This window comes from Rhizophagus irregularis, chromosome 26 (genome assembly GCF_026210795.1).
Source record: "Rhizophagus irregularis chromosome 26, complete sequence".
Taxonomy (NCBI): domain Eukaryota; kingdom Fungi; phylum Glomeromycota; class Glomeromycetes; order Glomerales; family Glomeraceae; genus Rhizophagus; species Rhizophagus irregularis.
The window spans coordinates 3423576-3441397 of NC_089454.1; the positions used below are offsets into that span (position 1 = coordinate 3423576).

A 17822-nucleotide genomic window follows, 5' to 3' on the forward strand; every position below is an offset into this window, starting at 1 on the left:
AAATTGTCATGCAATTTAATTAAATAAAGCGTTCATATAGGAAGGATAAAGATTAATACAATTTTGTACAATTTTGCTAAAATTCTTGTATTTTGCGACCAGAACTTTCTATAATTTTAAAGATTAATTATATGCAATTATCCCTTGGTTTCTAATAATAATTCATTCTTGTTATTTGTATTTAAAAAGTTGGATAAAAAATCTATCAATTTAGAATAATAAATCTATCATTAGAATATATATTAAAAAATTTTATGGTCGAAACCGCGATATATAGTACATACAGAATAAGTTATTTCTGGAGTTTTCACGGCGCAGCCGTGAAATTCAATGAAATCCACAGTTTCCCATGAAATAACTATTACATATTTATTATATATGAAGAAAATGCATTTTTTGAGATACAATCAAAAATTAATAATATAATGATTTAATCAAAAAATCCAATATAAAAATTTATCTAAGAACTGAGAAGATATAAAAAGTGTTCGTTGTAAAATATTTTAGTTTCTATATTTAACTTTAACTGATAATCTATGTAATACGCTCATGCCAAGAGATGTAGTTTTTAAAGGAGATTCCATATCTACTAAATCTATTTCATATTTTCTAAATAATAAAGCCATCAAACCAACCAATTCTATCATTGCTAACTTTCTTCCTGGGCATAATCTTGGCCCTCCACCAAACATTATGAAAGAATATTTCTTTGGTTCAAATTCTTCATCCATCCATCTGTCAGGATTAAATTTATCGGCATCTTCCCAGTGGTCTTTATTTCCATGAACAGAATCAGCATTAATTCGAAAATAGCTACCAGCTGGCCATTGGTATCCTGCTATTTCTTCAGGTTGATCAATAACTCTTCCGAACGCATGAAAAATTGGGAAGATGCGAGCAACTTCTTTTATAATCGCTTCACAGTATTTTAAGCTACGAAGATCATCTTCGGTAACCGGTCTCGTTTTATCACCCTGAAATCTTCTATCAATTTCTTCATACATTTTCATTTTCGCATCTGGATTATGTGCAAGAAAATAGACAATGAATGAAATCATGTTCGCAGTCTATATTTAAAGGATAAAATGTTAAAATGATTTCAAGTATAAAGTGATAAAGAAAAAAAACAAAAAATTGAAAAAATATACTCACAGTATCAGTTCCAGCAAGAAACCCGTCAAGCATAATGAAACTAATTTCTTCATCAGTCATAGGTCTTAGAATTTCACCACCAATAGTTTTGACTCTATTAAAATCACGAGGTGTACTAGCAGTAACCACCGATGTTAACATATCACTGGGTAAGGGTTTATCTAATGGCGTATTTTCAATCTCTTTTCTCCGTTTCTTAATAATAGCATCCAGTCTTTTATTAAGATATTTCACATTTTGAATTGTATCATCCGATATATTTTTAAAATATGGAACGTAATGTCGTAAGAAAGGAGGAACTAATTCAAACCATGGAAGCCTCGTATTATATTTACGAATTGCACTAACTAATTTTACGGAATCTTCAACAATTGCTAACGGATGTTCAGTTTTTTCATCACTGAGATTATTAAAAAGTGCTGCCATTGAATAGGATCTTTCACCAGTTATTAATTCAATAATCATATCATTTGTAAATTGATTAAACCATGAAAAGAAGTCAAATATATTTTTATTATCTTTGATAATTTCATCATTAAGATATAATTTGTCCCAATAACTTTCCAATTCATTAAAGAGCGTGTTTGTCCATTCAATAGCTCTTTGATTAAATTTTGGTGCTAAAAAAGCTTGTGTAAAAAATTGGCGATTATATCTCCATGGTTTATAATGTTGATTCACCACTATTCCTTTTCCGGTTATTCCTAAATCATCAAAGACATCAGCACGAGGCGTTCTCATAATTTTTAAATTTTTTGTTGAAGGGATTAAAAATTTTTCAATATAATCTGCTCGACCTAGACTTGTACTACGTTGTGGCAAATAAACGTCGATTATATCACCATATTTCTTGTGGTTTAAATCTAAATAATTTTTGAGATTTCCATGATGCCACACTAATTGAGGCAAATTTCCAACGAATGGAAATGGGAAAGGACCAGGTAAAGGATTGATACGAGTAAAATATTTATAATAATAGTGTGTCACAGAAACAATTAGTAAAGTACATATCAAGGAAAGGTAATCGTTTATTTCCAAATTATAAAATAACTTAATAAGCATTTTTATGAAAAATAAAGGGGTGAATAAAGGGGTGAATTTTAAAAGAGTGAATAAAAGAGCGAATAAAAGAGTGAATTTTATGATATAATCGAGTATTGATGTTAGCTTTTAGGGAATTAAGACTTGAGAAATACGAGGAAGTATTTATATTGTTCCATTCTTGATCATCCTATAAGGTATTGTCAAGTCTACGGTAATATAATTTCCGTTCTTATTGTATATAATAAATAACGTTCGATCACCACGCCATTTCTTCTTTAATACCAATGAGACGTATAGTCTATTAATAATAAATAAAAGTTTGTTCAACAATTCAAGTCGCGCTAGGACCTTTTCCTTCTTTTTTTAAAATATCAATGATTGTATTACAAACAAATCAATGCTTACAAAAAATTACGTAAATCGAGATCTAATGTTCCACCACTCTGCAGATCATGTGGCAACTGTTATCTTGCAATCGTTAAGGAAAAATTTAATTTGACATTCGTAGTTTAGCATAGCAATGTTTGGATCTTTAATCAACAGGCAGACATGCTTATCGCTTAATTATACTACTTATAAAAGTTGGTCAATAAAGCTTGGATTTGGATAAAAAAAAATCATATAAAGACTGATAAATTAAATGACAGAAGACGAATATGCATAGCAGAAATTTATAGATCACACATAATCTATGAAAAAAATAATACACTATTTGTGCTCATAATACAGGTTTTTACTTGTAGAGAATTTAGCTAATTTAAAAATATGAAATTTTTCATTGAAGTATATATAACGGCACGTTGTGATATGATCAGCACGTGTCCGACCATATTGTATATTAATAGATCGGCAAAGTAAAATAATAAAATTTTTTTGATATATTTGGTAACTACTGAATCAGATAATTCCGAAGATCGACATATTAAAAAACATTAAAAGAATCATTAAGTTGCAATAAACAGTTCATCAAACAAGTTTCATTGGTTTCATTGCATTAATAAGCGATCATTTCGTTAGAAGTTTTAGTGATGGTATTTTACATCTTTAAGATGCGATCATCAATTTCAACTGATAAACATTTTAAATCGATGAAAGCTTCTTAAAAATCTTTAAGAAGAATTTTCAATCAAATATTTTTGATAAATCAGATAATTTTAAGTACAACTATAAAACTGTACGAATCACATTCTTGTTACATGAAAATAACTATAAATCATCATATGATTTCGCTGAGTAATTCAATTTAGAAACTGTTGACGTAATACTTTATGTAAATAATTATAATTGATTACAAGGATCAAAATGGCATATATATGGAATTATTTCCGGAAGCGAACGTAAATTTTACTCTCATCATACAAACATAACTTTCTTTAAGTGTGAAACAAGGAGCTGAAACTTAAGTAAATGTTAACGATGGCAATTAGTTTTATAAAATATTAAAATATTTTGTTCTATGCAGACAAAAGAAAGATATGTATTGTTTCTAAGACTCAGTTGCAGATCTCACTTATTATGTTTAAAAAAATTGGTACTGCTTTGTTATTTGGATGGTTGGCAACTCCATAATGATCAGGCATAAATGGTGACGATTAGAGTTTTATTTATGCAAGTAATCGATTTATGACAAAATCAGAGTCGATATTTTATGTTTAAAATATATATTTAAAATATTTTAATAATGTACTTAATTGCCGATCTTGCTAATAAGAGTGACGGGTAGTTTATTATATTATTAAAAAAAATGTTTCTAAATGTGAAATTTTTTTACTATAAAGTTGACCTCACAAATGTTAAAAAGACGCCAGCTTACACAAACCTTTTAAGTGTAGGTATTATAGATCTATGGAATCGTCTATTTATGCGAGTTAGTTATATGCTTAATAACCTTTCAACAATAAAAATTTTCTGAAGCCAGGTTTTCAATGTACAGTATATTCAGGCTTGGCAGTAAAATTGATAATTGTTGATGTCTCATTTTTTCCATTATTCTTTGTATTGAAAAATTTTTAGTTGTAATAATAACAAATCTTAGTAATAATTCATTAAATGAAATTGATTTACCCAAAATATTGTCTTTTGGAATTTATTTTGAATTAAGAAATAATAGAATAATGTCCGAAGTCTAATAGATATACACCAAAAGCAGACAGTATCATATTTATTTGGAATTAAAATATGTTAGCTCAAGAAAAATTATGTACATTAGAGAGTAAATAGTCAAAAATTCAAAAAAATTTTGACAGACATGTAAAATCATGTAAGATTATTGACATCTTCTATTGTTGAATTTCCATTTATATTACAAAAGACTTTATATTTTACAAGAAAAAAATTACAAGCATGGCAAGAAATATTTTACTGCTTACTAAATGTACCACTTTTTTTTCAAAAAAGGAATCACATTGAATTCTGGAGTAAAGTTTCAAATCCATATATCAGTTTGGTTAATTATAATGATAACCAAAGCTTTGATGTTTTATTTCCTTCAGTTTAGAAAATACATATAAAAGATTAAATTATAATAAAAAATAAAAATTAACTTTATTAATTTACTAATTATTGTTGTTGTTATAAATATGATATTTATTTCCTTTAGATTAAAAGCTTGATTAAATTGGTAACAACATGTATTAGCTAATATTATTACAGCCCACTTTCTAAAATATTAGTTAATATATTATACTATCATTATAATAAAAAGTAAAAACTACTTTTAACTAATTTTACTACAGTTTGATCTCCATATAATCACCTATTTGATTCCTTCAAAATTGGTGATTATATAGAGGAAGGAATTTTTAAATTTAACCAATCAAAATTAAATTTTAGCTAAAATTATAGATATATTGACATTCTCCAAAAATTTTAAAATGAAAAAATAAATAGAAAAGTTCAAATTTTTTTAATTAAATTAATTAATAAAAACGTTTTGCACCGTTTTTATTAAATTATCAAAAAAAATGTTACAAAATATTTTTTTAAATAAATTAACTAAAAAAAAAGTTTCATAACATTTTTAATTAATTATCAAAAAAATGTCACAAAACGTTTAGCAAATCAGTTTGGTAAATTTACTAAAATAATCAGTAAAATTTACTGAAATAATTGGTAAAATTTATCAAAACTGATACTGAAAATATTGATTCAGTAAATTGATTCAGTAAATTACATACAAAACTAATACTGAAACTGAAGTTACTGAAATTGGTTGATAAATTTACTAAAAAGTTAGTTTAGTAAATTAGAATACCAAAACTGATCAGTTTAGTTCAGTAATTACCAAAACTAAATGAAGGTCTAATAATTAATATTAAAATCTAGAAAGATATTAAAAAATTATAGAATAATGTCTAAACTATAAATTATAAATACTTTTCATAATATATTTTAATTATAGTAAAAGATTAAAGTAATATTTACTAAAATTATAAGTTAAAAGTTAAAACACTATATTAAAATAAATTCTATTCAGATTTATTATACCACCAATACTACTGTTAATCTGATAAGATTTTTTCATAATCCAAAACAGTCAAATTTTTTGAATTAACATATATTAAATAAATAATTTGAGTTTGTAAAGTATTTTCTTTTTTTGCAAATTCTTTAATTTATACAGTTATATTAAATCTTAAAATTTAATTATCAAATTTTTCCAAATTTTAATTTCATCAATCTTTTCTCATAAAATAATATGAAAAGATGCTGAAATGGGATTTACAAAAAAGAATAGAATTTCCATAAAATCCTATACTAAAATAAACTATAAGCAATTGAACAATTGGATTCAATTTATTGGACGTATCAGAAATTACGCAATTTAGTAGATAGATAAAGAGTCAGATCTTGCAATTAGATGTTATAATATATCTTTTAATGGTTATAATATATCTTTTATAGTAAATAATATATAATTTAATAAATTTATTTATTAAGAAGCTTTTTTGCAATTATTTTACCATCTAAAAATCCAATTTCAATGAATTTGTTTTTGTTTTATAAAGTATAAAGAAAGCTACAAAATTAAAAAAATTTATGCAAATTGGATTATTAAATACTAGTAAACTAATTGTATTATAATATATATATATTTTAATATATAGCCAAACCTTGATATAGCGAACCCTTGATATAGTGAATTTTTCAGACAACTATAATAAATTTCCTCTTGCTATAACAAATTAACCAATTAAATCTCAAAAAATCTTCACTATAGTTCTATAGTGAAGTTGAGGTCTGGAATCTAGGATTCGTTATAATAAGGATTGACTGTAATTATGTGATTTTTAGCATGCCTCAATAAAGTAAGAATCTTTAAGATTAAAGTAAAATAAAGATAATAATAAGAAGATATTAATTATATAAATAAATTAGTAAAATTTAAAAAAGAATATTTAATTAATTAAGTAATAAATTACATTTTTAATTCAATTAAAAATTTATTAGTAATATTTTGGGAATTAGAATTTTTAAAGATTCTTTTTAATTAAATTTATAAATTCTTAAGAAATTATTTTTATCTTTAGGATCTTTAATAAAAATTTTATAGAATTCTTAAAAATCTATAAATTTTTAATTTTTAAAAAGTTTTACTAACTGCTAAAATTTTATAATCAATTTAATTGCCGATCCGTTTAAGAACAGCACTATTGTATATATAAAATACATATAGCTTTTAAATCTGACGCGCGTACAATGTAAAGTCATTCTTTTCCATAGTAAAGTTATAATTTTTTTAACATATTATTTTTCCTTGGGTTTTTTTACATATATTATATGATTTTTATTAAAAAATATTGAGTTATCGCAGTTTTAGTATTTGTGAATTTATTGCCAACTATGCAATTTTCGTTAAATTTCACCCCGCACATATAATGCTAAAAAAGTAAAAATTGTGCCAATATTAAACGAATTGACAATTAAATAATTAATAAATGGTTTTAGTAATTTAAAGTTGGTTGATTGTTACTATAAGCCCATTTGTTGATATTTAAATATAATAATATAATAAAAAGTTATCAAAATTCGCATATAAAAGTTAAATCTGACGCGCGTGAAATGTAAAGTTGTTTTTTTCAATAATAAAGGTACAAATATTTTAGCATATTATTTTTCCTTGGGTTTTTTTACATATATTATATAATAATTTTTATTATATATAATGAATTATTCTCTTCTCTAGTATTATGTAGTTTTCTTACAATTGTGCGATTTTTGCTTAAATTTAACCATTAATTAACCCCGAAAAAAGTGCCGATTTTAAATGGATCAGCAATTAAGGATTTTTAAAAATTCTTTCTATTTATAAAAAATTCTTAAAGATTTTAATTTCTAAAATATTATTAATATTAATTTGTGATCTGCATAAAAAGTAGAAAATCTAATTATTAAAAACCGGGGTTAAGTTATATATAGTAATATATAATAGCATGAAATCTGATGACATGGCAAATTAAAGTGCGAATTTTTTAAATATAATATAAAAACTAAAACCATTAACATAAAATTATACCATTTGGCTAACTTTTTACTAGAAGTTCGGTAAAATTTTCAATAATTAGAAATAACTTTTTTATAAGCCTAAAAGTAAAAATGCATTATTCGTAACATTAAAAAATAATGCATTTTTACCTTTAAGCTTATAAGTAAGTCATTTATAGTGCTCAAAAAATTTACTGGACTTTTAACAAAAAGTAAGCCAAATAACATAATTTAATAGCAATAAACTTAGTTTTTATATTATATTTTAACAATTAGTACTTTGGTTTGCCATGTCATCAGATTCTGCACTATTATATAATGACTTTCGATTTTTGATATAGAACTCTTTACTTTATTTGCAGATCACGAATTAAGGTTTGTAATTTTTTTTAACTTTTTTTTTACTTTGTAGTTTTTATTAAATTTTATAAAATTATTAAAATTGAATTACTAAATATTAAAAAAATTGTAAAAGCAATTTTTTAAATTCTAATAAAAAAATAAAAAAAAATAATTTTATTTATATATTATTTTATTAATATTTTTTTTTATAAATACTAATATTTTATTTTTTATATAATAGAATTCAAAAATCTAATATATAGATTATAAAGTATTTTTAGTTAAATTTAAAGATAATGATATTTATTATGTAATATTTTAGAGAATGAGATCATATAGTAATATATAAATACAACATAAAATTTATACATATTACATGAAGTGAAAAGATACAGACTTATAATAAATGAATATTATGTAATAAATATTATTACATTTAGTTGTAAAGGTTACTTATAGGTCATATAAAATTTTTAAAAGTTGTTTATTTAATAAAATCACATTTCTAGCACTTATATTAGTAGAGTATCTTTACAAAAATTCACAAAGCAGAATTAATTAACAAATGCATAAATTGATTGAGATCTAAAACTGTTAAATTTCTTAAAAAGTTTAATGTATCTGAAGAAAAAGCTTTTACACTACATATAATAGATATTAATAATTATTATCATCTATATAAATGGAATTATTTGCAATTTTCAACTTACAATTGTCTTAATATCTCTTTTAATAGTTCTTTTATATCTTTTAACAGTCTTAAATTATTTTTATAAATAAACTATTTTTCAAATTGCTTTACATTAATTTTATTTATCATAATTAGTATTAAAAAAATTAGAGAAATATTTATATTTTATAGATTTTATTTGAAATGTATTTGTTATCTATTAGATCAAAAATTTCATATAAAATCTCATCTTATAATTAATGGTTTAAGAAAGAAAAAGTTATAAATTTAATTAAAGATTTATAACTGGATATTGGCTAAAATTATATCTATCTAAAGATGTCTTTTTAATTTAAGATACTAAAATAATATTATCAAAAATATTATGTATAATAAGTATCTATAAAGTACAAAATAAATTAAAAATTTTTGTAATCATATTTACAAAAAATATGCAGACCTTATTATTATTTACTTCTTTCTTTTTGTCAATATTATTATTGCTGATGGTCTTTTCCAGCTTCTCATTCTTCTTATTAATACTAATTGGATTTTTATCAGTTTCTTAAGTTAGCAAAAATACAGTATTAGTATTGCTTTGTAAATAAAATTAATAAAAATAATTTTAAACTCACTTTTTTACTAATAAGAATCATAAGATTATTATCTAATTAAGTATAAAAAGTTGCATAAACTTCATACTTTCTTTTTTTTATCTTTTTTTATTATTTTAAAAATAACTTTTTATTAATATTTATATTTCTTTAGTTCAAATAAAAATAACATACATTGATTTTTTTATTTTTTTTCCAGTTATTATATAACATTCACTTATTTTTAAATTTATTGTTGTTATATTTTCTTTTTATTTTCAGTAAATTTTCTGAATTTGGTATTATCATATTATAAGCAAATAACTGAATTTATATAATCAATAAAGTTATTTATTCTATTTATAATATATGTAAAATAAAAACTATTTATACATACTGCCTATTTTAATATATGTTTATAATACTATATAAAGTCTATTATCTTAGTAAATCTTAAGAAAAAATGGTTTCTCTTATAATAATTAATACAAACATCATTTTTAAGTTTTTTATTATTTTTTTTTTTGCATTTGCTAATTCTTTAATTTCTTTTGTTTTAGCCTTATTACTTCCATATAAACTAATTGAAATTTTATTAATATTTATTATATATTTATATAATTCTAAAAAAAAATCTTTTTAAAGATATAATTAATTTTTACAATATTATTTTAATATTTAAAAGAGTATTAAATATATTTAAAAAAATGCTTTTATACTATAAAAATAAATATAATATAAATATTAATATAATACTTATGTTTAATGAATTATTGCCGCGTTTTTAAAATGGTGTGTGCAATGTCGATCATCTGATTAAAAAAATTCCCAGATTTTCACTGAATATTTTAAACCTTGCATTCTTTTCTAACTATTACCACAGATTCCCTGCCAGAACTTGCGTTAATAGGTTTATTTACAGCTTTTTCTTGAGTTATAAGTCAATTTATTATGTATAGTTTTGAGTTTCTTTCGTCTAAAGTTTGAGATTATTGGCGATTATTGAGTTTACCATCAATAACTAATGATTTTTTCATTTTTTCTAAAACTTTAACGTTCTTACATTTTTTTTCTATTCACAAATACCATTTTCTCTCTTTTTATAATAATTATAATCAATTACATTAATAGTGTTAATAAATTTTGTAAGTAATTTTAAATTTTTTGCCTATTACATTATATTGCATTATTATAAAATAATTTAGCATTTTTGGTTAATTAAAAGGTTTTAGAAGGCTATATAAAGTTTTTCTGTAAATATTGGAATATTTAGAATTTAGATTTATTGAATTTTAACAAAACTATTTAACTGTGTATGCTTATTTTTATAATTTTATAACAATAAATATTTTATGCTTCAAAACAAGTTAAGAGCTAAGTTAAAAAATTAAATAAGTTATTTAACATTTATGGTATTATTGCTTAGACTAAAGTTTTATTAAGTTTAAATGGTTATTTTAAAAAATTCTAAACATTTTTATAATAATAATATTGACTCTGTATTTATTTTCTCTTTATCTTTACAGAAATTCTATATGAAAATTTGGAATTTTTATATTGTAAAATTGAAGCCTTATGAGGATTTAATTTGTAATTGTATAAAGGAGAGATTGAAATTATAAAACAAATAAAATTTTAAATAAAAATTAATTTTTTCGCAGAGCAATGATTTTTTTCACTTATTGTCACATGACCGTTATAATATTAGCCAATTTTGTTTATTTTGATCATATGACCAATAATCATAATTAGTATTCGAATTTCATGCATGATCGAACTGCATATATCATTTTGAAAACGGTGATAAATAAGTATCCTAACTAAAATATTAGCTAATATATATCATTACTAAGGTTGCTTGTCTAAACTTCTTCAAAATCCTACGATTAGTTTCATCAAAATTTTACTATAGATTTATTATAGTTTTGGCAGAGTTTTGGCATTTATAATAAGTTTTGGCAGTTTCGCCTTTCTCTAAAGTTTCGCCAGTTTTTTAATATAACTTTAATATAGTTTTGGCAGAATTTCACTTTTCGGTGAAACGTCATCTTGTCTAAACCCCTAGGTTTTAGCAAGCAACCTTAATCATTACCTTTATTAATTAAATATAATTAAAATTCTAATATTACCACTTTTTAAAAATATTAATGGAATGAGTGCTAGGAAAAGGGACTAAATTGAAATTTTTTTCAAAAAAAAGTTTATAAGTAAAATAAATGTAAATCTGATTATTTGATCCAGAATATTTGTTATTTTAAAAAAAAATTTTTGTCAATTTAGTCCTTTTTTCCAGTACTCATCCCAATTTTTTGTAATTATTAGTAAGATATGTATATATAAATTTAATTTAATATATAAATAAAATTTTTTGCCATATTAATAAATTTCTTTCTAGTAATCATTACTCTTAAACTTGCTTTTATTAAAATATTTCTAAATATTACTTTGTAAATAATCTAATTTTATATGAATTATTTTATTAGATTTAATATTACAATTATTTTGCTTTTACTTTTATTCAGTTATTTTTAAAAAGAAGAAAAATGTTTTTAATTAAAGTAAGCAAAAGAAATTATTAGTAATTTATTTAATTACTTTTAAAAGATGCATAAATAAAATAAACAAAATATAAAAATTTTTTTTTAATTTGCTATTAATAATATTACTATATTTTGTAATATTAACTAAAATATTTATATAATATATATATTATAAAGAAAATCCATAATAAGAATTTTCATTTTAATAATTTACTAATATATTTTATAATATTTTTAAAAATGTTGCAGTTAACTCTTTCTATAACAAATTTTAATCGATATAGTAAACCAACCAATTAAAGTTTTCAGATTCTTTGTTATAAAATTATAATGATGTTGAGATGCAAAATGGCTACTTCTTTATAGGAAAAGTTGACTGTAATTGAAATGCCATTATAGTAACTAATTTTAATGGAAATTTTAAGTATTAGTTATTTACTAATCTAGTAGTATATAAATGGGTTATCATCCAAAGGATGATGGCCCATTTATATACTAAACTAGATCAGTAAATAACTTTTTTATCATCCTAGATATACTAATTGGTCCGCCAGTTTATAACTGGCGGAAAAAATCCTAAATACCAATTAGTAGCCAGGTGATAATAAATAATTATTTAATTACTTAATAAAAAAAATAATTATTTAAATATGTTACTTATTTTCTATAATTACTATATTTTATATTCTATAACTTTTATTTATTTATTTTATAACTAGCTAGAAGCACTACATTGAACATTTTATAAGCTACCAATGTATACAAAAAAAACAATATTGAACTTCACCTAAAAACTACAGGTCCTAACTAGTAAAAAAAAGAAAAAAATTGGCTAAAGAAATACCAACTCTAGACAGGGGATTCTATAACTTTCCCTTTTTTATTTGTAAAATTAGCTACCAATCATAGTGACATCACGTGGCAGTGAAGTGTTATCACGTGATCTTGCAAAGCAACAATTTGATGATTCCGAATTGGGCTGTGAACTTTTGAATTTTTTTTTATAATATTTGGCAAAAAGAATTCTGCAAAGTAAGGTAATTTCGTTCATTTCTACATCCAGAACGGAAAAAAAAATTGATAATAGGGATAATAGACCATAACTACTATTTTACTTTGAATAAACGTGACCGACATTATGTGCTAATGGGGATACTTATTTTTGAATGTAAAGATAAGTAAATAAATTACAAAGCAAAGCAAAACGTTCATTATTTTTAATTTTTAATTTATAAGACAAAGCGAAACATTCATTATTTTTTATAATCACATGGAAATAAAATTTTAAATTTTAAATACGTATAATTTATGGGAGAATATATGTCATTGTATTATGGATGATCAAATTTACGCCATCATTAGGGAGTAACGCCAGTTTAATGGGCCAAGCCGATTCGGAAATTAGAATATTATTTGGTAAAATTCATTAGATAAAGATGCATAAAGAATTGATACAAATCTTTGCAAACAAAGTTGATTAAAATTATCTTTGATAGGTTTTTTGTTTTTTTGATGAAAAATTATTATCTGTTAAAAAAAATAATAATTTATTAAAGTTACAGAATTAGAATTTTTTATAAAGAATTTTTAATATTGTTAATGCAGTACAAAAATTACGTATTGTACTAGGTTGAATTAATGAAGACTCGGTAAATCGTTTTAGATTTGTAGGGCTGAAATGTTTTTTGGGCGGCGAAAAGGAAAGTCTGGTGATGTTACACTGCTCTTATAAATGTCCAATTGGAATAATTCATTACCTCACATGTTATCCATACGATTTCCTAATTTGAAAAGTCTTGCAGATCCTGAAAGAGTACCATCAAAGTTATTCTTTGTTGATTTGAAATTCATGCATTAACCAATGAATTTAATAATATACTACACGTGGATTACTTAAGTTTACCAATTATTATGTGCAAATATAGCACACCTGGGAAACTCTCACCAATAATATTAGGCAATTTTTACATTTATTTAGGATAGAATGATAAATATATAAATAAGGGTTAGAGTAATTTTTTTTTTTCAAATTATTTAACCGTCGGCTTTTCTTTTTATTTTTAAATTTTTTTTTTTTTTACCTTTTTTCAAAGAAAAGATATTACTTTTTTTTAACAAAAAATTACTTTTTTTCTTATTTAGATTATATTAATAATAAATTACAATAAGTAACTCTTATTATAAAAAAAAAAGGGAAAAAGGAAAAAGATGAATAATAATAATAATAATAATAATAATAATAATACTACAACGGGGTATCGACCTATCGTTCCAGCACCATCATCATCGTCAACGATAATATCTCCAATGATTCCAATATCACCACATCAATCACCTCAAGCACGTCCAAGTCCTCAACATGGAATTTTACCACCACCAATGTCATCAATGTCATTTCGTACACCACCAGTTTCACCTTTCTCTCTTCCAATTAATATGAATCCAGAATATTTGCCACCGCCACTTCAACCACTTCCACCAATGATGTCCATGACCACACCACCTTCACCGACTAACGGAAGATACGAACAACGTATTTTACCAAAGCAACAAGGGTCATCAACTTCAGTATTTTCTGTACCAATGACACCTTCTAATGCCAGTAGTGTTATGCAACATCATAATTCCGTAATTCATCCCCATCCCCCTTATCAACAACAACGAGTTTCTTTGGGTGGTGCAGCAACAGGAGCCAATGGAGATAAACAGCTTACAACAGCAGATCAACGTGAATTAGCTCGTAAAGTATCACATTCTGCAATAGAAAGACGACGTCGAGAAAGAATTAACGATAAAATATTGCAGTTAAAAGAATTAATTCCAAGTTGTGCGGATCAAGATCATTTACATAAATTAAGTATCCTTCAAAGCGCCATCGAATATATACAATATTTACAAGGCTGTGTCGCAGAATCAAGAAAACGTGAAGGAAATAATAATTCAGAAGAACGATTTACCAAAAGATCAAAATTTGATCGTTATGAAATTCCTATTCCTAAACATCTCAAAGATGATAATACTGACAAATCTGAATACAAGCGTAAAAATAATAGCGGGAAATTCAGTGATAGTGATGGTGAGAATAACGTTACTTCCACTAACGCAAAAAGAGCAACTTCTGACGCCTCTACCAACACTGATACTGATTCTAAAAGCGGTGGAGAAATTAATAATGAAGAAGGAAATACTTTATTATCAACTTCTACCGACATCAATGACAATAATAATAATAAAGAAATACCGAAAACCAGAGATGTTGAAGTGCAGACATCTCCTAACACAAATGAGACTATTGAAATTGAAGAGAAGGAAGAGGAACAGAAAGAGGAACCAAGGGGAGGAATAAGTGTTCAACAATTGTTATGTAATTAGTATTATTTATACTTGTATTGATATGATAATACTTTTCACTTTTTTAACTGTAACTTTATTATCGTATACTTTCTTTTTTTAAAAATAATACTCTTTTTTACGTTCATTTAATTGTTTTAACATATGTACATATATATCATATATATATGTGTGTATTTATATGATTTTATTTACTTTATGATTGTTAAGCAATTCCATAAAAAAAAAAATAATAAATTTAACTATTTATGGTTGTATATAAAATAGTAATGGGTATTAGGATTACTTTTTGACATTACTATTTATTTAGGGAATTTTCTTTTTTTTAATAAAGTATGAAAAAAATATATATATAAAAATTTCTTCTTTCGTCAACCTTAAGTCTTAAGACAATTCCATTAATTATTTATATTATTACAAAGCCATTTTTCTATATTTGGATTAGTTCAAACGGACGATCCTGCAATTAATTTATTCATATACGGTTAATCAGGTTCTAGATTTTCCTTTTATGTTTATACATTTTTTTTACATTTTCTTTAAATATAAGACTTTATTTTTTGAATATCAAACATTCTAATCGAATACTCTAAAGATAATATTGGATAACGATAAGAAATTTCTAGGCGTTTTTTAAAGATTTCGGAACTATCCGAAGTACGATGAATTTAAAAATTAAAAATTTAAAATTGATAATTTACCCCCCACAAATTGTAAATATTTTGTAAATAAATATGCATTGCGAAAGTGCATAACCAATATTTGATGTATTACCCTATAAGTAAATATTTAATCAAGAAATTAATAAATAAAATTTTTATGTATATACATTATATTTTATAAATCTGTATCTTTAATCTCCTCTTTTACAACATTATCATTAACAACCACTTTTACTTCATCATTATCTTTATGAGATAAATTATCATCTTTTTTAATCACGCTAATTTGAAATTCTAATCCATCATCAGTCATAAAACTTGTTTTATATCCAGGTTTAATCGTTTTTAATCGAACTGAAAGTGGTTTATGAGATACTGGTAAATACAATAACGGATAAAACTGATGATACGCATAAAGTCCAAGAACTAATCCTATTAGAAGTTAATGAAATTAGATTCAAGATGGTAAAAAAATATTTAATAGATGGTTTAAAATTAAAAAATAGATACCAAGTATAGATCCTGCAAGAACATCTTGCCAATGATGACGATAATCTTGAGTGCGTGAAATTGCAATCCAAATTGCAAGAATTAAAGGTGCGACGGCAACAAATCCTTTATATGTGTAACCCTTTCGATCAAATATATGTAATTTTCCCGTTAAATAGAATGTAAGAAATCCTAATCCAGCAAAAGAAGCTATTTATTTTTTTTAAAAAAAAAAAAAATTAATAAGCTTCACAAAAATATGATTATTTAATATATATATTTTAAAAGTGAAATAAAATACTTGAAGAATGTCCAGATAAGAAACTTTTGAATCCATCACTTAGTAAATCGGTTCTTGTGCATATTTCAGAACTACTTAATCCGTAAACTTGGGCATCAGTTGAACCTTTTATTGGTTGACATCTATCAATAAAATCAGGTCTTGGTCGTCCAACCAGAACCTTAAATGTTTCTGTTATTAATAATGCTAACGAAATACTAAAAAGTAACCCTAATGAGCCGTGATGCCAATCATGTAAACTTCTTTTAATTACAAGTGCCACAAAAGTTATAATAATAAAAGGTATAATCAATGCAAGAATCTATTTCAATAATAAATAAATTATTTAATAAATTAAAATTAACTTTTTTAAAATGATTTATTAATTCTTACCGCACATAACCAGTTTGGTATGGTTTCCTTTACTGCGTAAGGAAATTGGATCGATTTATCTTCCAAAGAAAATAATCGATGAAATGGCTCGATTTTTTCAACCATCAAACATCCTATAATAAATATAATAACGAGAATCCAACTATAAATTTATAATATGAAGTATTAAATTTTGACTCAAAAAAAAATATAAAATGAATTTACATTATTATAATATAAGTTATGATAATTACTCTATTATATACTCCTTTATGAGACTAATCTTTGAAAATTGTGCCATTTTTTTTTTTTACTTAATAAATGTAAAAATTCAGCCATTTTATACTTTTTTTATAACTCCAATGTTATTATATATACTAAAAAAGTTTAAATCAATTAATTTAAGCTAATTTGGTAAAAAAGATTCGAAAAGCCACGTCCGTTTATCTATTCTGAGTAATAAATGTATAAATAGCAAAATGTGTTAAAATAAAATTGGAAATAAAAGAAAATCGTAAGTTACACAAGTATTTTTTTAATTATATCCGTATTCATATTTCAGGGCAGTGAAAAGTTTAAAAATACGTTCATTCATATCTTGGAGCAGTGAAAGTGAGTAACGTAAATTGGCTAAATACGTAATATAATTCACATGTCACTTCCATTAAACACAAAATAAGATTATAACAAACCTCGGAAATAGGAATGTCACCAAATTCTTTTGGTAACTTGTAAAACCCTTCGTTTTTCTGGATTGTTGCCATTTACATTTACACAATTACTTATACCTAACTTGGTGATAAAATAATCTTAATATATTCCCATAATAAGTAATATAAGTAC

The 17822-nt window shown here is 23.7% G+C and overlaps 2 protein-coding genes across 2 annotated transcripts; one reads left to right on the top strand and one right to left on the bottom strand.

The window, feature by feature from the left end:
* Nucleotides 1-13835: 13835 nt before the first annotated feature.
* On the top strand, nucleotides 13836-15549 carry OCT59_017904 (uncharacterized protein). Its single transcript, XM_025320094.2, has one exon. It carries the CDS (start codon nucleotides 14034-14036, stop codon nucleotides 15195-15197), a length of 1164 nt encoding a protein of 387 aa, XP_025172198.2. The 5' UTR covers nucleotides 13836-14033; the 3' UTR covers nucleotides 15198-15549.
* A 153-nt stretch (nucleotides 15550-15702) lies between these two features.
* On the bottom strand, nucleotides 15703-17280 carry OCT59_017905 (uncharacterized protein; the record flags this gene model as incomplete). The annotated part of the gene is made up of 6 exons (XM_066137800.1): nucleotides 15703-16270; nucleotides 16349-16537; nucleotides 16629-16788; nucleotides 16882-16929; nucleotides 17001-17142; nucleotides 17234-17280. 6 exons carry the CDS (start codon nucleotides 17278-17280, stop codon nucleotides 16014-16016), a joined length of 843 nt encoding a protein of 280 aa, XP_066004341.1. The 3' UTR covers nucleotides 15703-16013.
* Nucleotides 17281-17822: the final 542 nt, after the last annotated feature.

Excerpts from the sequence above, each read along its gene's own strand:
- OCT59_017904 (XM_025320094.2), top strand. The coding sequence starts at position 14,034 with ATGAATAATAATAATAATAATAATAATAATAATAATACTACAACGGGG.